The sequence below is a fragment of the Solenopsis invicta genome, chromosome 6, assembly GCF_016802725.1.
Source record: "Solenopsis invicta isolate M01_SB chromosome 6, UNIL_Sinv_3.0, whole genome shotgun sequence".
NCBI lineage: Eukaryota > Metazoa > Arthropoda > Insecta > Hymenoptera > Formicidae > Solenopsis > Solenopsis invicta.
The window spans coordinates 24,588,747-24,616,159 of record NC_052669.1 but is presented as its reverse complement, the minus strand read 5'-3'; the positions used below and the strand labels follow the sequence as shown (position 1 = coordinate 24,616,159).

General features: G+C 42.6%; 1 protein-coding gene across 8 annotated transcripts in view; it reads right to left on the bottom strand.

Moving 5' to 3' along the window:
- Nucleotides 1-27,413, bottom strand: part of LOC105200520 (fasciclin-1) — a 248,801-nt gene that overhangs the window by 81,046 nt on the left and 140,342 nt on the right. For all 8 annotated transcript variants that reach the window (XM_039451007.1, XM_039451008.1, XM_026134341.2 and 5 more), the window contains one exon: nucleotides 14,549-14,684. In XM_039451007.1, coding sequence (XP_039306941.1) covers nucleotides 14,549-14,552 — 4 coding nt within the window. In that variant the 5' untranslated portion in view covers nucleotides 14,553-14,684. The remainder of the gene's footprint in view (nucleotides 1-14,548; nucleotides 14,685-27,413) is intronic.

The following is a 27,413-nucleotide window of genomic DNA, read 5'->3' as shown; positions in this document are numbered from 1 at the left end:
CGATGGAGAAACCAAGTCCCATTCTTTATCCTGCGCCGCGCGCGCGAGTCGGATGCGTATATTTTCACGTCGCAGGGATTTCTCTCGTTTGAAACGCGCGATCCTTTCGACGGCACAAAACGAACGAAACTTTGAGTTGGACGTTCTCTATCTCGCTCGGCGAAGGGCCCCTCTCTTCTACCATCTCGCTAGAAAAATTACTCGGCTCTTCCTCTCCATCACTTCACTTTGTAAAGATAAATGAATTAAAATAAGTTGACGGATATTCACTATGTACACAGTCTGTATAATTGAATTGCTTATCTCTCTTTGAAATCAAGGACGGGCTTGTTAAATACATTATTTAATTCCCTGGTTACTTAACGTCAGTTTTCCCGAACTTCGAGGACTTAAACTTTATCCCTAATCTTTTTATTACGCATACCTACTCCTCACTTACTTATAAGTAAAAGTTCAATTGTTCATGCAAACGCGAACACTTCCGCTTTGGCAGGCATAGTCGATGATGTTTAAAATTAACATTGGAGGGTCTCGGTAGGGCGATTTCTCGCGGACGGCCGACATACCGAAGGGAGGGCTGCGGTTCGCAAGTGCCTTCAATTATCAATTATAATTGCACACAGGCTAATTGGTAAACACTAATAATAACGCGCGTTTATCGATCAGTTTGGGAACCGGTCATTCACCAATAAGCGTCAATCCTGGTTATTCTCGCTCGTCTGTTCGTTTACTGTATGCTCGTGATGCGCATATTTGTTAGACATATCGTATTTTTAACTCGATTCCATCGTAATGTAGAAAAGCTATAAATATCAGACTTTATAAGTCTCTCCGCGCGAAAATAACTGCTGCTGTATGGATATTTGTATTAACCGACGTCAAGCAAATGATATTACTCATGTTCGAAAATACTCGTGTGTATTTTACAGAGGTAAAAATAGAATGTGAATGAAAAAAATATTTGGCATTAATTCTTAAATAGGATATCGTATTTCTTTAGACATGTTATTTCTGTCTATAGATTCTAATATTCTTTCAAGTTATAAATAAATAAAATCTATTCGCTAAAATTGGCTTTTAAACAAATAAAATTTTATTGTTGTCAATTTCTAATTCGAATTATTAATATAAAATTAAGGAAAAACGCTAGAATTATATTTGGACACTTGCACAAAAGCACATATTATTATTAATCTCAAATGCTTTGTTATTATTATAATTTAAAGTTTAATTGTAATCTTAAATATTTAAAGATTACATTTTGTGTATTTATAACTTAGGAATTTAAGATCATGTATGCGTATAAAAGTTTATTAAAATCCATATACAGGAAGCATACGTATAAAAGATACAATATTCTTTGATAGTTGTATTTGAAAATAATAAAAAAATTTGTTCCATCAACATTCAATTTTCTTTCTATTTTTTCCATAACGCTCGCAAATGTACAAGTATTTTCGCATATATGGGTAATATTCCCAGCTTGATAATTTCACATCGCTGAGGTATATTCGTAAAATAAAGTTTGACGCGGTTTAAGGATTAATGTACGTATCTTGCGGAACAATCTGTGCATCACAGCACTTCTACACGAAGCACTACGACACACGACGACTATTCTAGGTTTCCTTGGAGATTCGCGAATACCATAGAAAACTACCCTCGGGTATCTCGAAATTTCTCGGCGCAGATGACTACATTTCCCACGGGAAGCGGTCCTCTTTCTCGGACTTATTTTCGTTCAAGATGAAAGGAAACTTGCGGTGGCCATCGTAGAACGTCGCGCGGGGGTCCACGGACCCTTAAGGGATCTCGGCCGCCAGCCGTTTTCCGACACGGAAATCAATCTCAACAGCTTCTCGTATCAATCTCCCATCGCACCTGAAGCACCCAATCACGCCGGTGTCGGGGTGTCCTCCGCTGCTCGTCCATTTGGGAGGAAGTTCCGCCTGAAAATCCTCACGAGACGCGAGAGACTACCCGATGACGGGGAAGGAAGAACAATGTCTCTCCGCTTGAACCGCTCGCCCGGACGATATATTGATTTCTGAATGAACCGACCATTGAACGCATCTTTTACCATCCAAAAAAAATGTTGCGAAAAAATGTCACTTGAAAATTTGTTTCACAAAATAGGAATTTTACAACGGTTCTCTTCGGAGATTTGAAAATATTCGTGAATTTAAAATACGAAATCCTTTATAAAGATCGATTTAAAATCTATGAATACAAAGTACGCGAATGCAAATTAAAGCCGCTACAAGGAAAATATCAAGTCTAATCCGCTGAGTCTTCGCTCGATAATTATCGATTACCATTGTAAAATGGGGGAATCAAAGAAATTGGATGCGATCCAGATAGAGCGCTGTATAGTAAGAGGATTGGAAGCTCATTTTGCACGAGATTCCATATCAAGGGCAATTGCTAGATAATAGAATTTATCATGAATACCCTATCAAAGGCAACCGCAAAATTCATTTGCCACATACGCTTGACATTTAGTAATGAAATCACACGTTTAAATCCATGAATTTGCTAAATCGCACAAATAAGCGGAAAGTACACGTGTTAATAAATCATAGTTAAAAAATTACAGGTTTTAGTCACTACATCATACTCGTGTTTTGCAATATTCTGCTTTATCACATTCTCACGTATTACGCGTAATTAGATGCAAAGCAGCGACGTAAAAAACGGGTCCAGCAATATTAATGTGACAGTTATGAATTTGTCCTACTTTGATTAAATCGCTAATCGATCTACTAAATTCGCGATACAAAATTAATAAATCTCAACATGATGCATCGATATATGCGAATGAATGGAGCTAATTAAAAATCGATACTGACATCAAAGTTCGCGGGTCACAAAATGGATTCGTAACATTATAAACTACGCTAATTAATGTCAACCGCTCGTAAATTGTGTCGTGTTTTATCGCGACTCTTCGTGACGCTCAATTAAATTTTCGCGGACGTGCAAATAAATTGTTGGCAACGTAAAAATATACGTGTATGCCGTAATTTTAATTGCACATGTGTTTTTCCTCACCATTTTCGCAATTTATATTAAAATATGAAAAAAATATCTGTGAAACTGTTATATTGTGTGTACTCGGAGAAACATTGAATAAGAGCTTTTACTATTTTTTTTTTGTCGCAAAATACGATCGAACAGATCACAGCTCACGGTGATAAGCGCGATATTTCTTTAATAATCGCAATTTATATGACACAAGCACGTATTTGCACGGAAGGGTTAAATCCGTCGCTCTACTCCGCACGAGGAATAAACATATGTCACGACGATTACACGTTATCTCGCGATAGGGAAAGGGGGAAGGGAGATCGTTTCATGAACGTAAATCCTGATAGAAGCCCCTGTGCTCTGAACCTGACCTCTCTCTCTCTCTCTCTCTCTCTCTCTCTCTCTCTCTCTCTCTCTCTTGCTTGTCGCCACCCCTCGTCGCCCGACTCTACGACCCTCCGCGAACGCGTTATTGCGATTGAGTGCAGCCAACTACCCTCGTGTCGATCCTCGAGCGTGTCAGAAACTACGGCATTAATACACGTTGTCACGCGTAATTATGACTCAGAGCCGAGTAATCATGCGGCTGTTGCATGGGTCGCAAGGAAAGCGCGGTTGTGCGCGGGATTGCCCACGAGAAGAGGTATTATCGTATCGTATGATGAAATAAAGTGAAAAACTCGAGATGTAATCATCTTTTAGCGAAATTTCGGCAATAGGGACGTTTCGAAATAATTCGGTGTTATTACGCGAACGCTCGACGTTATCGCGCGAGTCCAATAATTTCCCATTTAATTTCGGACGGATTCACGAACGTGTCAAGGTGGGAGCGTTTATCATAGTCGCGTGTACGCGCTGATGAGGTTCCATGTATTCTGTCATGCAATAATTCCCGCGAAACTGTAATGTACAGAAGTATCCGGGCTCCAATGTAAAATAGAGAGATAATCCTTACTATACATTATAATGCAGATATTATCGCCGTTCATTTGCGAGGTCCGTTCAAATGAAATCGTTTTGTTGACCTCGTATAGAATATCACAATGCAGAATATGCCCGTATTCGAATTCGCGTGTGATAATCGTAAATGGTAATCAGCGAAATTGTATCCTGAGATAGAAACGAGTTATAATTAGATGTCATGAAATGTTTTTCTAGACATTCTAGCTGCTTCAATTTTTTTTAATCCCTATACTTTTTGTCGACACCACATTTTTATCTACATTTTTTTATTGCAATAGTAGAAAATAATATTTATATGTTTTTTTTATGATTTGATCATTTCGAGCATAATGAAAGAAAGAGTGAAAATTATACAAAGAACCTTTCCTATACCTACAGGTTCTTATAATGTAGGCAAGGTATAATCTTTTTTTGTCTGAATTACCAACCACATCTTGTCTCCAATCAGCGAGTGGGTTAAGTTCCTCCTGCTGTGCGCAAGTAATTCGCAATTGGCTTGGCTCGATTCTCCGCGCGCGGGCCCTTTTGGCTAATTTCAATTAAGGATAATTGATTGCTTTACACCCATCGTTCTCGTACTCGGTCCGTCCTCTTTGTCCGCGCTCCACGGAGGACCATTTCGCGACGGAGACAGTCATCGAAATCGAAAGACAAAGCGAGAGAAACACGTGGATGGAAAGAGAGAGAGAGAGAGGGGGAGGAGGGGTTTAAAGAGAAAGAGAGACAGATGGGAAGAGTGGGTGGATATCTCCTTCAACAATCGAGGGTCCGAGCAGACGAGGAATGTAGGTGGAGAAGGGATCTAATCGCATGCGGTCCATCCCCATTCAACTATCCGATTCAACTACCGTCGCAGTCAGCCACCGTGAAGGATATCGCTCGTCTAATTGTTGGCCATCGATCACTCGATGATCGAGCGAGCGAGGAAAGGCGGAAGATTAAGATGTTCGGGTCTAATTCGAGACATTTTTTTCTTACGATTACGACGTTTTTTCTTACTACGTCTCGTAGCGTTTAAAATCTACGCGTACGAACACGACGAGCGCTTTAAGAATGTTCACGCTCGAATGTTCAACCATAGTCATCTCCCCGAGACGAGTTTCTATATCCGGCCGCGACACCCCTTCTCGTCAAAGCCTGCGGCGCTCTCGCGATTGCAATGAAGAAAATGTTTGCGTGAAGGAAACAAGGAATTAAGGGGGACGGCGCCGCTTTATGCGAAAACTCCCTCCCCTCGCGTATGCAAGTCGCCTTGGGCGAGAAGAGGGAAGATTGCCCCGACTCGGCCGAATAAAATTTTATTCTGATAAGGGACGAAGAGAATTTTTTAATATCTTTATACAGCTAGATTATCGGAATATTTTTAGATTTTTTCCAACTTTGAAACTCTCCTCGTAGTTGTTGAATCTCGTCGTTCTTACGATGGCCATAATCTTCCACGTTACGTCCCTTATATCTCTCGGAGATACGCGTTTTATTTATTCTCTTAATCCCTCTGCTCCGTTCGAAGTATATGTCGGAGATTTTATTTATATTGCCAGCCGTTATTGCCGCGTCGCGCCGTCGGGACGTGCGGAGGAGGGTTGGCGGTCTTCATTAGGTCTTCTTCGCGTCTAATCCAACTTGAATGTCGGCGGCGTGGGGTGGAGGTAGAGTTGTGCTTTCCGCACGATACCCTTGGGTATTTTGTAGTTATCCTAGGCACGGAATACCTCGACTCCACGACGGATAAGTGTTGTTCATGCGCGCAACGCGCTCTTCGTTTACCTGATTAATTGAATAGTCCAGGAATGACTCTCGGCGCGACGTTTCGACCGGTCTTTTCAACGGGTGCATTAAAGCAGATATTTCGGCGAGCTTGAAAAGGCGACGGTCGTGAGTTATCAGCGTCGCCGAGCGTCCGCGCCGTATCAGCATTGGTGATAATAAATGCGCGAGCAGATTTCTGTCGCGAAAATGTAGCCAATTTATTCCCGTCGTCGCGATACGGATGCGGCCTCTGTACGTGGGTACGATGGTATCGTCGGCTACGGGCACACGGAAAAAAGGAGCTTTAGCATAATTACGCTGTTCCGAGCGCGAGTCGTCGCGGTACGCGAACGGGGATGCGACATCGACTATTTTTCCCACGTAGACAAAGCATCGCCGAACGTGTTACCCGAACAATTTACAAAAAAAAATTGTTCGATTTTGTCTCGTTGTAATTTTTCAAGTTTTATTAATGTTGCAACTGCAAGCCCAGAAAAATAGTAGTGCTCTGGGGAAAGGTGGTGTACCTCCAACCAATTTTGACATTTTTCATTGTGCAAGTTTCATTTTGGTGTCTAAAAATGCAAAAACAATTCTAAAATATTCTTTCAAATATTGATATTGATATATTTTTTGTAAATTTAAATTGTTATTTTTTTAACATTAAATAAAAACTGAATTTTGGTCAAAGGTACACGAGAAACTGCTAGTTTGACTAAATTGTTTAAATTGATTAAATTTGTTCAATTCAAGTAAATTAAATTAAATTTTTTCAGTTTAAATATTTATTAATATATTTAACTTAAATATATAAACACTTGGATTGAAGAAATTTAATCAAGTTGAACAATTTATTCAAGTTAACAATTTTTTTCCTCAGTATTGTCACAATATCTCTGATCCATATCAATGTAGTAAATATAAAGAGGAGAGTTTTTTGTATTTTTTTAACGTTATTTTACATTATATAAAGTTTTATATAAAATATGTGAAAATTAATTTGAACAAACTAAAATAAAAGAATACTAGAATAATTAAATCACATTACACATTTTATCTTAATGTAAATAAAATTTTTTTATAGCATTTTTCAAAACTTTATTTTCACTTTATACTTTTACCTTTATTTTACTTTTACAAGATAAAATATTTGTTATTATATAATTATTTCAAATGTGAGATAAAACATATATGCATTAAATAAGATTTAAAAAATTGCTTACTTTTCTTATGTATATTCAAACAAAAAATATTTTTTTTTATAGCAGCACCGTTTTCTTTAACATTAAAATTGTAGATTATGAAGCATTTTTGGTAATCAAATCGAACTCTATATTTCTACTTTTACAAATATTTAATAGATAGTTTCACATGATAACATGATTAAAGGTACAAAAGGAGAACACCACGACTTCCCCTACCGTTAGAATTTATTGCGTGCTATAAGATTATATCTACGAAAGATCGGAGCGCATTACCGTCCAAGTTTGATCAACTTACTGAAAAATAATTACGCTCATATATGTAAACAATAAATTATCAACGAAGATCAATTTTTCTTCAGGCAGTGCCTATGGACTTTGTGGCACATGAAGGCGCCGCAGTTGGTTAGTTTATTACACGAGTAACGTAAAATACGCGGCCGCTTCTGCAGTAACAACCTGACATTAGATGCGAAAGCAATTAGGAAGAAGTTTACGAAACGCGCGCGTTTCTCGTAGAAAGATTTTAATTACAATTTGTAAACGCGACGAACGGCGGGCTCGTTGCATTTAAGTCTCGTTTCATTATCGCGCCTGAATGCAAGTTTTTAACCGTCCTGACATTTATATGACATAATTAAGATTTTTCTGACACAACCTGCAACGTCCCGCTCTATACTTTTTCGCGTCTCATTCATTGTTATCGTGACGAAGAGAGTTCAGTCCTCACGTTTTACCTAAAGGAGGAAAACGCGTCCTCGTTTCGCCTGACGCGAGAACGCGGATCTTTGCATTTGAAAAATTATTACATGAGACGATTCATCCTGCGGCCTTATCTTAATTGGTTTAAACTCGGCCACCGCCACGAGGAGCAGATTGGAATTTCTGGTGGCGCATGCACGATTATGCCGCGAGCGTACACGCGATAAAACGTTGTGGAATTAAACGAGATTAAAATCTGTAGGATTACCGCCACATCAAAGCGGCCCTTTTCTTTTTGCTGAACCCGTGTACATTGAAATCTGTCGCAGTTTTAATCTCTTTCTCTAACGAGAATATGCAGAAAAAGCGGTGGTATAATATACATATGAAAAGTATAATGATGTACACAATTATGTATATGAGGAGCTTTTTATCATAAAGTACCAGATGTGTGTCTGCTAACGTATACCTCTCGTAACAAACGGATCAAAAGATGAGGATTAAAAATGCAAGATTAACGCGAGGGCACTTAAGGGTGCGAGTCTGTGAAAGCGGATTTCAATTAACGGCAATACATTAGAGCGGGATGTGTGTTTCATTAGGCTAATCTGATTGCGTGATCCTCAAAGAGTGATTATCGGATCTATTCGGAAATCAAGCGGATCTCTCTCCCTCTCTTTCTCTCCTCAAAACGTACGCTCCTCCCTCCGTTAATACAACCGACACTCCATCGTGATTCAATAACAGGTCAATAATAAACTCGATCACCGAGAGGAAACGGCGAGGTCTCTCAACCCCTCGGCACTCGCGAATTCTGCAGTCTCCGACAAGACAAACGAAGCCGAGGGAAACGAAGCCGAGGGGTCCCTCTTCCTGGCCTGTGGCTACGTGGCTACGGCGCTACGGGATGTGTCGCAGACGCCCGAGCGGCTTGTTCGCCGGCACGTACAGCACAGTGTAACCAACCCCCTTGCCCGCTCGTCCGCTCGTCCGCTCGCGGGGTGACTCGCTCAAAGTCGTCGGCAGACACATACACATACGTAGGCACACACATACAATTTGGACCCTGTCGTCCGCCGCCATCGCCTTACCCGGACTATACAACGTCTTTAAGTTTCGCACAAAGACCGAAGGAGCAGTTAAGTTACCTAGAAGCCAGAGTTCGCGCCGTCCTCCTTTGTCATGCCTCCCCCTGACCTATCCGCCCAACGGCGCAAGCGACTCTGCCTCTCTCTCCAGGTCTTCCTCGTTCACTCTCCTCTCGCGACTTCTCCGTCCCCAAGGCGACGAAGTCTTTAACTTTCCGCGACTAAATTTACCGGCAGTCGAAATACCCGCCATTGTCACCGCCGCGTGTCACGAGCCGGATGAAAGTACCGAGTATCTTTGGATTCGTCTAGCTCGAGATGTTGAATAGTCGCATAAATTCAGAGTATCTTCAATTATTTGGAGCCGCGTACACTTTTCATTCGAAGATAGTTACCTGAGATACTTTTTACACCCTAAAATTTTTATATTTATATAATATAAATATAATGAAAATTAATGATTTTTAATAATTCTGCAAGACAATAAATACAATGTACCTAAATGACTTTTTATGATGGCAATGTAACTTTATTTTAAATTAAAATGGATATTATACATTTCGTTTTTTTTTTAAATAACTATTTATATACCATAAAATATACAATTCTAACGAAAACCTACAATGAAAACGTTTTGTTGATTAATTTCTTCATTTTTTTAGAAATACTCTTATAATAAGCTCTTATAATGTGCTTCTTCTATTTATTTAATATTTTCTTAGTTTTGCTTTATTTTTTAAAAAATATTGATAAAGTCTACAGTCCTTAGATATTAATAAACTAGAAAACAATTAATAATATACAGTTAATAACAATAACTTTTACCTGGAGTGTAAAAATCATCCTAGATGATCGCGTGTGCATATTTATGTAAAAAAAAGAGAGGATAACTATTTCCAGATTAATATTAAATGATGAATGTAAGCTCTCTGAAGATAATGGAATTCGTATTTCAGTAAGAAAAATCCTACAAAAATTACCATGCACAACCGTGGAACTCTGATGAAGTCTCCTGTTGAAAGGTACCGGAAATCGATTTGAAATTTGTTCCGTTTTCATTTTTTTTTTTTATTCCGATCAGATTTCAATTTTTACCAGAGGAGAAATCTCGAGAAATTCAACGAAATCACTTCGCCGAACGTGCGGTACGTAGGAACGTTCTCTGTTAAGCTCGCGCGACTTCACCCGGTGCGCCGTTTTGCAGGGCATTATCTCACCACAATGTAACTTTACGACGGCGGGCGAATGCTCCGCGCCGCGTCGGCACGACCGCGAGCCGCGACTGCGGCTGACCCGCACCCCTTAACTCTTTGCTTGGCCGTCCACGTATTTAATAGGATAATGCCTAGCGGTTGCTTGGCTGTTGTTCCTGCAGTCGTGTCCATATACCCCGTCTACTGCATCCATCTCGTATTCTCTCGCGTGTATTTGTCGTTGCGAATCTACTGCCAAACTTTGGCAAGACCAATTAAGGCGATTCGGGAGTTTAGTAGTCGAACTAATTTTCTAGCTATTTCTATGTTTTATTTCACCTTGGAATCTTTCGCGCAAGACACTTGTACAAAATCCGAAAGTTTCATTATAAACGGCGGATCCAAAATGTTTAAGTAAAGCACGGATTGTGTGTCGTACCAAAACAATTCCATCCGACCTAATTGAAGAATAAGAACTCATTAAAACGTTCTTCGTTCTCGAGATTCGACTCAGGATGAGAAATTGCTCAAGACGAATGTGGACGAGAGGAGAGCACGTTCGGGACGAGCCGAGCCGAGCAGAGGTCCACGATAGTCGGGCGAGAAGTGAAATGATAAATTAAACCGACCGCGGTAACGCTTGGCCACAAAACAAGGCGGGTTAAGCTGCGGAATTATGAAAGTTCCAAGACTAATTGTGAAACTTTTCGCGATGTACAAAATTGCCGCAGACTCGCGCGGGACGGCGAGAGAAGGACGCGGGGTCAGTCCTCTCATTGCCGCTCGAGGTGAAGTGCCGCGAGATGGGCGCCGACTTGACGAGATAAAGAGAGCTTTTCCCTGGCACTTGGGAGGGAAATAAAGGGGACGGAGTTTCACAGTTTCGACCTCTCGAGTTCTCCGTTCGTCTGAATTTCGCACGAAGAAAGAAAAGGGAACCGAATCGCGCGTTTGTCCGAAGTTACTGCCGAGTAAATTGCGCCCAAGTCAATTCGCCATGATTTGACTTAAGTTTATTACCGCAAGCCCCGACGAAAGAGTGCATAAAGAGTATCTAAACGTGCGGGAACTAAAGAGCAGGGATTTAAAACGTCAGAAACTTAAACGCCTCAGAAGTTGCCAATGCAAATGTCTATAAAAGTGCGAAACTCTTTCTAATCTTAAGTAAAATTTGTAATGAGCAGCGAACGGTTGTAAAAATGCATAATAAAAACGCTGTTTTTAGAAACGAAAGATTACAAAGTTATTTATCTTTCGCTCGTTATCGCCGGTAAATAATTCTGAGTTGCAAATCGATGCAGTCTGCAACGTCAAACGCGAGCATAACTATCGCCGTTGCTCTCCGAGGGCATCTCACAGGCCGACGCGACGTCCTTTATTTACTGCGCCTCGCGACAGCAGCGAAAGAGCAAGGCGTGGGCGGATAGAGCAGGGGACGAGGGGGAGGATAATGTAATTCTTGACAATCTCTTTCAAGACGCGTCTCGTAAAAAGTCTTTTGCACGCGGTAATCTCGTTCGAGCTGTTTGCTCTCCAATACGTCGCTCCGGCGTAGACAAAAAAAAAGGGAAGGACAAGGCGCAGCGATTCGACGAACAGTCGACGAGGAATAAAAGTAGCGGCCCGTCATCGGCCACGCTCTCTTCTTCCTTCGTCCTCTCGTCGTCGTCGCCGTTGTCGTAAGCTTCGCGGAAAAAAACGCCTCGGGCCGAATAACATTGATCCAGTGGCGGCTCGTGTCAACGGAGTCGACGACCTTGCGACCTTTGATTATTTAGTTCGAACGGTTTCTACGGTGGTCTCCGAGGTAATTCGTCGGGTAACTTGCGACGGGGTTCCCCACAGGAAGGCCGACTTAAAGAATAAGTTATGCGGAGATACGTCGTTGACAGCCATGGAAGAGCACATTATTATACTTTTATCGTGGCGTTATCATACTTTTATTGGCGAACGTGGCTCTCCCAAAAGACGAAATTTCTCTAAAATTAAGGCAAATAACTAGATTGTTTTTTTTTTCAGGAAGTGACGTTTGAAGAAAATTTTATTTTGTGCAATATAGATTGTGCAATTATAATTTCTACAATTGTTGCAATATTACGCGGAATAATTCTGTTGACGAATAAAAGCGAATTCAGTCAATGATTTCTAATAGGATGCACTTATTCTCTTAAACTTTACGATTTTCCACAATCTACCCCTACGGTAGACCATACGTCTTTTATTTTAAAGGACAGTTGTCTCTTAGATTTTTTTCTCAAAACTCAATTTTATTTTTTATTTTAACTTGTTGCCTTTTATTTGTCTTTTATTTTACGTGAAATTCTTTTCAATGAGAATTCCAATGTTGTACTAATGAATAAATTTTTACGAAAACAATTGATAAATTTAGTTGTTCAGTCAGTGATATGGAAACGTGTAGCGAGGAAATTGTAACATTTTCAGATTCGTGTCCTTTATTTTCTCGAAGAAAATATGGTCACCGTGCACGTATCTTATTTTATCGAGGGGTGCGCGATAACTATCGTCACTCGGCAGGTTCGCCGCAAAGCTCGCGTAATATCGCTACCCCATCGTGCACTATGAAACGCTCGTTTTCCAGGGTGAGGGTTCGCGCGCGCTCGCGCGCGACTTAGCCGCGCAAATCGGATTAATTATTTCCCGGCGTGGCCGGTTGCGGCCGAAGGCGCGGCCCTTTCTTATCGTCGGGTTTAACGTAAGCACTTGGGGCACATGGTGGTGCACGTCGCAGTATACGTGGGATGTGTTTGCCTTCGGGGTCTTCGTCAAGATCGATGGCGCCGTGCCACGGCGCGGCGCCGATGCGACTATCCGTGTAAGCGCTGCCGCCGTGCCATCCCGTCCTGCGGCAGCGCAAACATTGCACGTCGAAATTACACACCGCGCGACATAGCAAACACGAGGACGCGGACGCGAAGACGACGCGAGGCGAGGTGAAGCGAGGCGAACGAGGGTGCGCCTAACGAGGCCCGTCGTCGCGTTTACCATAACCCGCTAAGGATAATAAGGATTTTGATTGAGCAGGTTGTTTGCCGCGTCCCCATTGATTAAAGACGATCTCGCGATACGTCTCTCACTACGCGACCGGGCGGGATAAAGATATAACGCTCGTCGAGCGGCGGCGGTGGCTCTGCCTATTTTTTCCAACTTAAAGTGGGGCGCTTGTTAAAATCTAAGCCCTCTTGAAAACTCTGATGAAAGTAAAATGAAATGGTGGTGAAAATATGTGTTTTTACTGTTAAGTTTTTTTTTCTTTTTAGCTTTATGCATTCTTTATACGGCGTCTCGAGAGAAATTGCCGTCTTATCAACTTGAGAAATTCACGAAACCATGCATCTAGTTTCTCGTCGACGAAATAATATGCGAATGTTAAAAAGGGGATTTCTCTCGAATTTTCCCCTGAAACGGGAACAATTTCGCGAGGATGCGAGTGGAGCGCGCGCACGAATTCGCTTCGATTTCCGTCTGGCGGATAAAGTGCAACAGGATGCATTAACGTGAACGGATTCTGACGCGTTGGCTCGCTGACGCCGCGCGATATTAGTCAGCTACGCTCAATCGCAATAACGCCCATCTCTCCCCTCGCGGCTCCCTTTCTATCAGGATCTATATCGATGAATGCCCAACGGACATCGAACGGTCGTAAATGCGGATGCGTCGATAACGGATTGCCGGCCACTGCTCTCCATTATATTCGCGGCCATCGAAGAAGCTCTGAATTACGAAAGCGCGTAAGCGTCTACCGTATACATATATTGAATGCGACTTCCGATCCGGTGCGGCTTTGCAGCTCGACGGATGCATTACGGATGCATGCACGCTGGTCCGCTTGTCGAGATCAAAGGGCGAAATACCGAAACTCGGCTCGGCGGAGCTAATGCACTCCGGAAAACGCGCGAAAACCGGACGAAGAAAGGAAATAATGTAGATGCGAGAGGAGACGGGAGTGGTCTCCGCCAAACCGTAGAAATTGAGTTTCAACGGCCGTGTCGAGAGAATTTTCCCGCGTCGCTCCGACGCGGCCTATCCCGAGGAATGCAGCATGATGCAATAGTGGAGACAACGAAATTTTCTCGATTGTTGATTTTGCAAATTCGTAGCTTCTGCGCGGGGATTCAAAAATCGCGTCACGATAATTCTTTTCTCTATTACGTATTACTATAATAAAAACTCACGAAATACGCCACTAGATTATATCTCCAACTTTTCATTCAATGGCAAGTTTTATAATTATAATTATTAAACCCTTGACTGGCATAGTCTTTTTTTTATTACATACATCGTCAAATCAAATAAATTGAATTTTATTTGTAATAATTTTTTTGTGTTTAGATAACTTTAAAAAAGTTAAAAGGATAGAAATGTTTTGTCGAAAAAAAAAATAAAGGAACAGCTGAACAAACGTAAGGCCGATCTTGGAGAAAGATTAAAATTATATTAGCTGATGTGAGATCACTAATGACCCTAAAATACCCGTTAAGGAATATAATTTGTTGGCAGTCGCCATCTTATATTCTTGTAAATCACTCGAACGAAGTAGCTGATGATGCTTAAGTCTACTTAAAGCTATTTTAGATTGCCAAATATAAATGTGACGTGTACTCACACATATGATACAAAACCAAGTTTTTCGTGCTGCCATTGTACTTCTGGAACGCTCGATTAGTGGGCGCAAACACGGTCACGTGGCGGTACGTGAGGGTGGTATTGGCTACTTGACTGGCTTCCAGGAGCTGGTAAAACTGCAACAGGAAAGCGAAATATAATTTTACAATCCGTTCGATACAATCATCACATTGCTAATCGGTGCCACCAATTAATGGTCGCGTGGCAAAAGAAGGGAAAACGCTCGCGGCATTATATCCTGTATGCGCGACCTCGATCGCGTACCTTTGACAAAATCAAACAATCGCCCGCCGCGCTCAAAAGGACCTGCTTGTACATAGGAGGTCGTTAAATTAACCATTGTCCCCGCATGATAAAGCAGGAAACGAGCGATCGATTCTGCTCTTCTGACGTTGGGCTCTTACGCGGGAACCTTTCTTTCGCGCGGCAGAAAGAAAAAAAATTCACCCCCTTCCTCCGCCAACGGGAGCATGCCTCGAGCAATTCGCGTCAACGAGGATTAAAGTCGTAGTTCACATCGAGTTGCAAGCGGGTTCGACGAGCACGCGCGCTAAAGCATTTAATCCGACGTGTCGGTTGAAATTTTCCGAGGACTTTCATCTCCCGCAGCGGTCGCGGCACAAAGGAACCTCGTTAGTTATCAATGCTTAATTAGCCGGATGTAGAGTCCGATCTACTGACGGGTATTATGAGTCACCCTTCCCGCCGTACCGGCTCCTCCTCTTTCTGTCGAGCGTCGCGTCGCCTGGGAGATGAGGGTAAAAAAGAAAGAACTCGTCGCGGAAAACCGAAAGTCACCAAGCTGTTTACAATGCTGCGCAATATTTTCGTAGATTTGGATACTTGTTTTTTTTTTAAACTTTGCATTAAATTATTGTATAATGATAAGGCAGCCATTTTCTTAATTTGATATAATTATTACGTTATAACAATAATTATTATACCGCAACAATGCATTGTAACGAGAACAAAACATTTTAATGAGATTTAATTCAACGCTCACGATATTTCACGGCATTCATGCATGTCATTTATTCGAACGCCCGCGAGAGACTCGCTCCGGAATGTAGAGAAATGGAGTTCGCGTTAGACGCAGAAAGTATGCCGGGTAGTATGATAAAACCCGCGCTACCCGCCGACTTTGTCGATTTTATGACGCGTGTGGCATTCGAACAAGTTTTACCGCACAAAAGCGTCGCCGACGCTTCCGATTCTCGTAAAACTCGGCGCGAGTATCGTAAAAACGCGATTATTTCGTTCCATTGCTTGAAACTCCCGCACTGCCGGTAGAGAACTATGTCGGCACTCGGCTACAATAAACTGCTAAAGTTTCGTACGCGTAGGAGGCGTACCTTGGTACCGGTAATTTTTCCGCCGTCTCCATTCTAATACGCTCGATCTTTCAAGTTCCTTCGACTTTGCCGAAGTTAATAGAATAATTTTGCATTTCATATTTTCCTGCGTTTCTGTGAGTCGCGTTCAAATTACCATACATTTGGCACTAAACGCGCTTGTTTCATTTATAAGCTCGCCCACAATATCACTTTTACAACTTAAGAAACGAAAATGCTAGTGCCTGTGTCGATTCAATGCCTGTATATCAAGCGAGACTTTGAAACGCCGAGTTATATGTCGACCGCAAATTGGTAGATTTCGGTTAGTTAGATTTACGCATTATTGAAGCCATAAGTTTCCGTAAGGCCGTGGACGGCATTGTCGGAGGCGGGAAACTTTGTTACCGCGGTCATATATGCTAATTAGTACACGGTGGGATAATTGGTAGGGAGATTCGGAGCAGGGTCTATTAGTTGCATCGGTCGGTTGGCGGTGCCGGCAGGAAATTTCTGATTAATTAGTGGAAGCTGTGCGCGAGGGCGCGGTCCATTTAGCTTCTATATTCTATGATGATTGACGTCTCGCGCGATATGCAAATTGAATTTCTTGAAATGAAAAATAAACGCGGCGCGACACGACGCGACGCGTTGAGGTGATATTCGCGTTTGAGGGATAACGAAAGAGGATTTAACAATCGGACGAAATTCGCGAGGACGATAAACAGGAAACCATCTTCTCTTTTTCTTATTCCATGGACGACGGGGGCCAGTTCAATTCTCGTTAAGGATAACGGCGACGCGAGCCCAATTTGTGAAAAATAATGGTGAAACATGGTTGCGACCTCCTTTATCTCGCTCGCCCCTTATCCTCGCGTCGCTCTCTTATCCCCTTTGCCTCCCTTTAACGAAGCTCTTGAGTAATGGAGACATGTCGTGACTCCCGGCAATTAATGCGAGTTGGTTCGTCGAGGCGAGCCCGGTAGAGCGACGGGATTGGTCGGAGGTAACAGACAAAAGGAGAAAGGCGCGGGGCGAAAACAGCCCTGCGGATAGAAAAAGATTTCCAGCAGGGTAATCGAGACGTCGTGTTTCGCGTGTCGGATTGTCTTGGTAAAGACAGAAGAGAGTTTTATCGAATCAAATATAATACCAACCATTCTAGTGATTCTAGAACTTGAGTCGCGTAAAACTTTAGTTTGCTAAAGTCGCTAATTTTTGATTGACTTGAAACCTCACAACCGTCACAAAGGATTATAAAAGATGCCTTTAAAGAGATCTAACCGATTAAAACGTCTTTATCCCAGCTTTCTTTAGACGCTTGGATAAGTTTTTTGATTCCTGAACGGAAAAAAGGTCTTCGTCATTAGCGAGCTCTGACGGACAGTCAAATGAACTGTTTGAAAAATTTGCATACGGATAACGCGCTCGAGCGAATCAATTTTTGCCAACGAAAGCAGCGTTCAACGAGCGTTTCGTTCAGCGCGTGGCAGGATATTATGTATTATTAATGCGAGCAAATATTCGCATTTGTAAATGTTTCGTTTTCGCATTTTCTGCTTGGCGAATAAAAACAATCGCGCGGCGTCGCATCGTCGATAGGTTAAACAGGGGATAAACGAATTCTATGAAGCACAGCCGCGTATCGAGAACCTAACGAAGCATCGAAACGAGTCAACTATGGAAATTAAATTAAATTGCCCGCTAAGATATATATTTTCTATTTTCCCCCTCTCTCTCTCTCTTTCTTCCTCCGTCTCTTTCTTTCTCTTCCTGGCGCTATTTTATCGCATTATGCGCTTTCAAAATATCGCACGCGATCAGAAGATAAAGTTGCAGCGACGTGTGCTTGCGTTCCTTAATAAACGCAATACCGTTCTCGCGCTTTACGCTTAGCGCCGTATCCGCGAACAGATCCCGAAGGATCTCCATGGATCGGAGACCTTTTACGAAATTATAGACGACCCGCGAAAATCCAGCTTCTGGCAAAGATTTATGCCCTCACGCTAAAATTACGCGTACAATAAATAAGCGAGACATGAATCTTAATGTCATGTTCCATGTCTTAATTCATGTCTACGTTTCAACCTTCGAGGCATTTTATCTCACGACATACATCAGCGCGGCGTTATGTTACCGGTTATATTCGTTTAAACCGCGTTCGCTGTTTTTGCTACGGCAAAATATTTAATGAATGCACCATGTATCTTGCTTATATTTTAGTTATTACTGCGCTTATCACCGCACACGCTGATGTAACGTAACGAAAAGAATAATAATTACTTTAACTCTCATATAGCTGATACCTCGGTGTACGATGTGCAACGAAAAACTCGGCAATTTACTCGGCAATCCGATAATCAATTGGATACAGGCTGTTGAAACTGGCGAATGCATTTGTGTTGATTCCCGGGTTCTGTATTTTTAATATTTTCACGAGTCTCGCCCTCGCAATCTCGCATCATTTTTCACGCTTCCCCATCTCTTATTTACAGTCTTATTTTTACGGTCCCCGCGTATGTTTTAGAAACACTCCCTCGTGGCTCGTCACATCGTATCGCGTCTCTGTCACGAACGAAATGGAGCACGGCTCGTGCCAGTAATTATGTTTAATTACAATCAACGTAGAGAAGAGAAAACCGGGAAAAGATAGGAAGAAACGCGAGCGGCTTCGCGTTTTTACGAGACGACCGGGGATCGAGTTGCGCTCGTCGGTAAGATGGGAAGAGCGAAATTTAATTAACGTGAGCATACGTCGAAAGTTTTCCGTACCGCTCTCCGTCCTGCGGAAATGGCGGCTTTAAATTCTTCTACGGTTGCGGTAATAAGGAGACATTCGATTCGCTCTCATCTCTTATAGTTACGTGATTCCGAGACGAGAGGTGTCGAGAAAACGTGCGAGAGACAAAAGAGTGCAAAATGCCATTACATAAGTCGTTAATCAAACGCATTTGATGAACGGCTGGATCGTCGTGCATCGCCTTCAAGTTCCATTACAGTAATAAGATATATCGTACATTAGGGGACGTCCTTAAACTTTTCGCATCTCTGATCGCGTGGGTTGTTTATCGCCGCTTCTCTCCCTTTTATTGTCTGCGCGGCGCGCCCTCGACGAATACGAACATTTATGCGAACGACTGAACTTTCATTCGACGCCGGAGACGAGATGCGCCTTGCCGTTTATGAGTCAACGATATCGTCACTCAGGCGAGAGCATCACGAATTACACTCACGCGTCGAAGAGCTGCGATTAATCTGCATATTATTATGCCAGCTCGTCCGTACGACCGCGCTTTAGTGCCTTTCGCAAGTTCACTGAGTTATAACACTTAGAATATATTTTCACGAGCAGAAATCGGTGCTGCGCGAAATAAAAGCGAAATTTAAATTGCCAGAATTTTGCAAATATTTTAAACAGTGTTTTAACGCGCCGCGGACAATTTATATTGCAATTTTGCAATTTAACAATTTTGAAGCATTTTCATTCTCGATATCGAGGGAAGTGCAAGGGCTGAAATCACAAATATATATATATGAGAGCTAAATATTTATAGATTTCAAATGCAATCGCCTACTCCCCGCGAACGACTCATTAGCGATGATGACATGCCTGTTATCCATATTTATTTGTTATACGACCAAGTGATTCATCCGTGAATCACGGGGCGATGGATTCGGATGCGCGCGATCGCATGCAGATTAATGGTCCTGCATTTTCCCGTGTCTCTCTTTCTCACTCTCTTTCTGTTCTCCCCTTTAAAATATTCAATCTAAAGCCATTTGATGTGCGCGTACAATGAAAGAGAGACTCGCGTCGAATGTATTCAGGGACGACTATGGAGATCGAGCAATATCATTTTAGCGCAGCAGTCGAGAGAGCATCACTTCGATACAGTAACAATCGAGACCAATATCGTCCCGATGTATCCATCGTAAGAGCGACGTCGCGCAGCCAAGAACAACATCTTAGCAGCCATGCTGTACTTTCCCTTTGATACAACCTGTGCCATTACTACGTGCAAATTACTTCTCCATCCGATTCGATTCGATTCGATTCGATTCGATATCGAGGTCGTAAAGCGCTCCTGACTTGCGTCCGATAACACCTTTGTTATCATGCATTATACACGTGTATATGCGTTTACATTGCCAGGGATACATCGGGTGATACTAAAATTATCGCTATTATTACTGGTTATCAGTTTAATTAATTTCCAATCCGATTTCTCTCTCTCTCTCTCTCTCTTTATCATAAGCGACGACTAAGTTCTCTAATTAAATTAATAAAGAAGGATCAAAATTCGAAAATATAATAAAACTATATTTGTGATATTGATTTAGCTTTATAAAATATTAATTTGAGGTGGACGAAAATATACTTGCAAAAATATTCAGTGTTACAATTAAGAAACAGCGTGAAGATAGAAGGATAAGTTAATTCTGAGTTGATACACGAAAGCGATCCTCGTGAATGAGAACGGCGTAGACGGGTTTCGGGACGCCTTGTATACAGAATGCGCGATGCCTTATGCATATCGAAAGCCCTGCATAGGATGCATTATTGGGCGCATTATACAGAATGGCCTGTTGAGGCAATTCCATTGTAAATTGAGTGCGCGTTGGTACGAAAACGCGCGTTGGTCGCTTGGAAGAAGGGGCTCGACTTGCCACAGGCGGTGAAAAGGATACCATGAAAACCGAGGGCGGACGGGCGGGGGTGCAGGGTTGCTTTTGCCCCGGAAGCGTGAGCTGGTAAAAGCCCTTATATTGAATACGTGGGTCACATCTCAATATCTCGATGCACTTACTCGCGCCACCGATATTTCGCCTCCGGGGGTTGCCTGAGAGCGTGACGCGCGAGGGGAGGGGGAGGGAGGGTTGGTGGGGACGATAAGTGCAACGATGTTTTCTAAAGATTGAGACAGACTGGAAAAAGCAACGAAATCACAAGTGATCTAATTGAAATAATTCCAAGACCATTTCCATTTTCCACGAATACATTAGTCGTGGGTTTCCCTGAATCTCATGATTATCGCCAGCAGACAGTTGTAAATAGAATGATGGTCTACAAAATACGTTTAAATGTTGCTCGGCTTAAAACGTGGCGCGTTTTGACGAAGTTAAATGCAGCAAATTCATTCGGGATACTTTCAAACGTGCGAATCGGTAACATCAAATTTATGAGATTTTTTTGGTATTTTTACGATATCGCAACTGCCATTACGCTAAAATATTAAACGCCATCCATTCAACTTTCGTACGACTCGCGTTAATAATCCTGCGATCATTGCGTACTTCTCGGCCATAATTTTCCGCAGCCGGGAAATGTATTTCACGTGCCTCTGACTCATCGTCGCGGCAACGTCCCCTTATAAATAACCTGGAGAAATGAATTTCGGGCACAACAAGGGAGAGTTCGCCGAGACTGGCGCCATCGAAACGACCCCTCAAAACCGACCCCATCGTAGGGTTCACGATTTCCTGGGACGTTCGGTGGTCGCCATTATGCCAGATCATTCGCATTGCTGGTACTCGTTTCTTAACTTTTTCCATTTTGACCGTCGAGTCATAACTTCTCGCTTGAATATTCTTCATCAGGAATGTCCGAGTAAATGGACTAACAAATCACGCGGCGATAATAAAATAAGGAAGTAAAGTTTGATAAGGTATCGGTCGAGTTTAATCAAAAGAACAATCAATTCCCGAGGAATTTGGGGACCACTAGCGGCCATCGCGATGGGCGTAAAAATGGACCAGATCGATTCATACATATTTCATGTCGCCATGATGAACATTCATCATGGGCCATCTCGTCGGTAATGTTATTTATGTTACACGCCGAAACGGATGGCGCGCTGGTTACTTAGCGATATGAAAATTCTCGAATTACCATCGTCGTCGAGTCGAGTCATCCGACCGCCGTTTCCTTACGACTTTCCGTCTTCGTCGATCGATCATCCATCCCTCGTATTCGCGAGGCGTTTTTCGTATCAAGGACCGCGGAGGAGACTGATGCACGATGATGTAAAACGATCTATTCATCTCCCCGTGACTTGGCAAACCGAATGTTTTCGAATGGGCATTTAACATTTAAATTTCTTCGGACGACTGACGATGCATGGCTCCAAGTATTTTAAAAGTTTGGTTTTATCGGTGGAGTGATGTGATTAGAAATTGTAAGATTCTAAAGTTTTTGGGGTGCTTGTGTACGACAGTTTAGACACAGAAAATATCAGAATTTTAGATTTTGGAGATGAAAAGATCCGAAAAATATTCGGTATTTTTTGAGTCATTCAATGAAAGAGCGACGCACCGATCAATCACCGCGAATTAATTAACCATGTAGTTAATTAAATCCTCATAAAGGTCGATTTGTTCGCGACAACAAATTGCCGAAAAATTAATTTGAATGTAATACGGTAATTAACTAGCATCGATATTTCATATGGTGATTGCGTGGTAATAATGTATCTCTCGGTTGGATCAATTGAATGGGGGGGGGGGGGGAAGGGGGTGACCTCCGGAGGATTTCAACGGATTCGCGACGTACGTCCTTAAGGGGTTAATCCGGCAGCAGTAATTAATGGCACAGCCGCATCCGAACGGAAGCGCGCACGCAGGACCCTAAATAATTTAGCGTGCATCCCGTGACGACGCGCGCCGGTCGCGCGCATCGCAGGAAGCTAAAAACAAGGAAGCGGTTGTTAATCCAACCGGACATTATCCAGTCGAGTGTTATCGTCCCCTTTCCCCCCGCGCCGTCGCGCGAGCGTTCGCACGCTGCGGTCCCAGACCTCATTAACAATTAGAATTCACGGTGATTATGCCGCTAATTGGTAATCAATATTCAGTATAACCATTAAAGGCAACCGGCCTGGCAACTGAATATCGATAGGGCCGACCGACCACCGTACCTGCCGAATTCGCAGCCGGCTAATGTAAGCGATACAACGGAAGGGAACTGAATCGAGAAGTAACAATGGCACGACCCCATTCGGCCATATCGAATACGCGACTTGGCGAGGAGGACTCCATTGGGAAGTTGTTCTTCGCGGTTTCCATGGTTAATTTATGGACGTGAGAAACCACTCGAGCTGAGAGACATCTCCGATACGTCCAATCGAACACGCTGCATTCATACTCCAGCGTTGCATGCTAATCGTGAATTCTGGAATACTCGATATGTATTTCCGTATGCACTTGATATGCGAACGGGGATCAAAGTCGAAAAGATTTAAGAACTTAATCGCGAATTAAAACATTCGTCCGTCGCTCCTCCGCGACGTTCTTCGCGCAGACTTTCTCGCGGTAACTTTGATTGAATGAGTTTACTACGAAGTTAGTCTATAACTCGCCTACTTTTTGGATGTCTACGCCGCGTCGCAAGAAGAAGAGGCTTCCGCGCATCGAGGAATCGAGAAAGAAAGAGAGAGGGAGAGAGAAAGAGAGAGAGAAGGACATCACCTATACCTCGCCGCGTCTCCCGATCAAGCCGCGATCAATTAAAACTTCACTGAGTTTGATTTATCGAACGACTTTGATTGCGACTCTGTTAAAAGAGGGTGCGCGCATGCCGACATCAATTCCTTCTTCCGAGCTCTAGAAATTCCGAAACTTCTGAAAATGGTTCAACCACCGCCGTGCCGTCTTCCACTTTATTCGATTATGACATGTCATCGCACTTCTCCTATTTCCTCATTTTAGATTATTAAAAATAAACAAACTGTAATAAATTCAATGATATCTATCACTTAAAAGCTTCCTTGTCTTCTAAATTTCTACAATGCATCTTGGATAAGCAGCGTTGCGCTTAAATAATTTAAAATTATCTAGATAAAGGTAAGAGAAATTACATGTAAACGTATCTTATTATATAGATAAAGAAATTTTCATTTTTAATTTATTTAGTTGAAAGATCAAATTATATATCATTTTATCGGGATAATTTTAAAATCATATCGCTGTAATAAGATTTAGGATAGGAAATAATATATTCATATTTTTATTTGCAAACCTTTTCTTAGAAAGAGTCCTTTAAATAATTAAATCAATTTAAAAAATAGATTTCTCTTTTGATTTGAATTTAATACGCAAATAAAAATCAAAAAATTCGGAGAGAGGGAATATATAATATACTTGCGTCATGACTCTGACAAGGTTCTTTGTAAAAGTTCGAACCACTTGTAGTTTTTGGGGCAATTTTTACTCCTATTTTCTGATCTGCGTAATCTATTGTTACTTGTAATAATAATTTGAAAAAGACAACATTTCTTTTACCCAAGCTAAAGGGAATAGGAAAATATACATTCTAATAATCTAAAGATAAGATAAAGAATCTCTTCATCCAGAAAATAATAAGATAGATTATTTTCTGGCTGATAAACCTTGTCGGATATCGATGTCGAGGCACATGCTCGAGTCAGCGAACTCTAGACTCCGACGGAATCTCGGTCGAACTAGATTTGGTTAAAGGTGGTAATTTCACGGCTGCGACTGCACTACGCCATCGCACATCCGATTTGCTCTCTGGTCGAGCTGGCTAGCGGTATCGGGCGCGATCTGCTATTCCCACGAGGAACTTCGCTCCTCGTTTATCTTCATTATCGTCGTATCTGTCCCTCGGTCACGGGCAACGCGGGCAGGACGCGACGCGACGCGAGGCGTCGCGACAGCCTCGCGTCCGCTAAACGCGCCTCTGTCCACCCGGTGCACGCGCGTATAAACATTTGAATATTTATGAAACGTTTATCAGAGCGCGCGCGATCGGTCCCAGCTATCGATTCCGCTTTCCGGATCGCGTTTCGAAACGCGTTTGATTTTGGACGGCCTGTGTCGTCCGGCGATACCATCGACGTCGACGTCGGCGTCAGCGTCGGCATTTCGCTCCGCCGCGTACAACGTTTTTCCATTTACCCGCGACACCGGTGTTTGCTATAGCGCGACGTACTACGCACTGGCGTTCTATTTTTCCGCTATTTCTCCTTTGGCCGGCGATGAGGCACGTAAACGGTCTACTCTCTCTCTCTTTCTCTTTCATCTCGATGCGAGAGTTTGTCTCGTTTTTGTTTTCCATCCGCTCTTTATTTCCCATCTCTTTGTTTCATCGTCTCTATTGCACTCTCGCTCCGTCGAGTTTGTCCTGCCTGATACTCGTTTGCATTGGAGAACCAGCTATATCTTTCTTCATTGAATTTAAAATCGATAAGTCATTTTTACACTTATACGGATCGAGTATTTTAAGTTTTCTGTTATTTAGAGATTCGCAAGTTTCGATAAAGTGAAGCGCGTCTTTTGTCACTTGGAATCAAATACATTTTATAAAATGGAATAGATAAATTTTTTTTTTATTTGTTGCATTTAAAATGCTCTATTTCACATGATTCCAGGCTTCGGGTTCAGTGACACCGAAGAATGTTTCAATTTGCGCCGCGTACCATTTTGATGTCTGATAATTGCGATTGGCGGTCGGATCGATAAAAAGCGCGCGGCACTTCGAGCTTTCGGGATATTTACGACGGAATTGATTTAGGAGTTACCGCGTTCCGAGAGCGCGAGCGCGACGGTGGGTCCGTTTAAAAGCCGGGCAAATAAACGTCGTGTACGTAACGACGCCGCGAATCCACGAAGGGCTCATGGGGAAACATGGCGGGGTTTGAAACCTCTCAACAGGATGAAACTTGATTTACTCCAGAGCCGTCAGAACGGGGTGGAATCCTTAGGAGCGGTAAACAAGGGACCGAAGACTGCACGTAAACCTGCGCTACGGACGACAGCGACGTTAACCCTATCATGTTCGACGAGCCATTTTCGTCATAAACAATCTCGTCGAATTCACACATCGTTGGCATGTTCGAGAATTTAAAAAAAAAAATGTAGATGTAAAAAGAAATCCAGGAATATGAAATCGGGATACCGCAAGCGAGCTAAAGAATTCAAATGTGAAAAAGATAAAAATGTTTAAAAATTCCAACTATTATGCGACTGCTTTTTAGAGGAGAAAAATCGAGTGTAAATTATTTTAAATGTTTTTGTTAACAATACAATGTATAACCGTATAACCGGCTAGAAGCATGCACTGCGTGCGCGACGGCGGCGAGGGGGAGAGGAGAGGGAAAAGAGGAGGTAACAAAATAAACTGTGCAAGCGATAAAGCGACGCGCAGAACGTGCAATTTAGCGGCATGTAATTAAACAAAAGCACCGTTTCAAAAGGCACCCACCGGGGAGACGATTAGGATTTCAATACGACCGCATTCCGCGGTACATTCGAGATGCGTCTGCAAAAAGCGCATTTGCAATCGAAAGAGAGGGGAGGGGACGGGGTGCCCGAATTTCACATGCGAAATAATACCGTAAATTGGTACAAGATAATTAGATTAAACGATACGTTTGCGATCCATTAGCTAATTAAATCGCAGGATTACGTTTATGGTAATTAACAATCGTGTAATAATAGCACGGTCGTTTGTCCGCCCGACGGGGTGCACGACGATAAGAATGATATCGCCATCGATCGCGGAATAATAAACAATTAGCGCGGGCTCACGTCGCTGATTAATTCCTCTCATCCGCTCCAAGGGTTTAGGCGCGCCGCGCCGCTTGATTTATAGTCCCGTTTACTCCGAATGGAAATCTCTCCGCGGCACTCTCCTCCCTCCATCTCGCGTCAGACTTTAACGGCGAAAGGGCAAGGAATCTTTTGCTGAAAGGTTGCTTTACCCTTTTCAAGCACGCCGTTGCGCTGCACTGAGAGACTCTTGGTGCAACAATGCCTTGTGTCTTTCTCTTTCTGAAAAAAAAAAGAATCTCTTGCCCCTTTCGTTGACATGCACGAATTATTTCGTTCTCGAGAAATAACGTTCTCCGGATGATTTGATAACTCTGTGAAAACGAGCGGGGCTCGCTCATTTAATGATAAAACTATCTTTTTGAAATAGAAGTGAAGATGATGGTCAATTAGCGAAATAAATACAGACCGAAAAAAAATCGCTTATAAAGACCTCGCAACTTTAAAAGATAAGACTTAAAATTACAAAAAGAAAATGATTCTCGGACGCATTCTCGGATCTTGCAGTTTCAACTTTGCTAACTTGAAGCTGGTAAAAGCAGAGAATCAATATCATTTTCGTTTGCTCTACAAACCTACCAAACTCCGTCAAAAAGCAAGCCGCGCGCGCGACTGTGTTCACGAACGTTTCTTGTAAGGGCGAATGGCAAAGCTATTTTCCCTTCACTTTCCAGGAGAATGTTTGGCTATTACGATGAGACTTGTTGTCGAAAGTCGCTCTAAAGAGCCGAGATATCCGAGTCTGTGGGTCACGATAAAATAAAACTCGAACGAGACTTTTAGGCAACTTTTGGACGAGGCGAGGCGAGACGAGGGGAGGATTGATCGCCGGCAACGTAGCGTGTCGCGAAATCTATCCCCTCGTCTCGCGCGCGCGGGAGGGTGCGCCGCATCGGAATGGACGGGGCGCGCACTTTTGCCCGATTCACTTCGCGTCTTCTTTGTGCG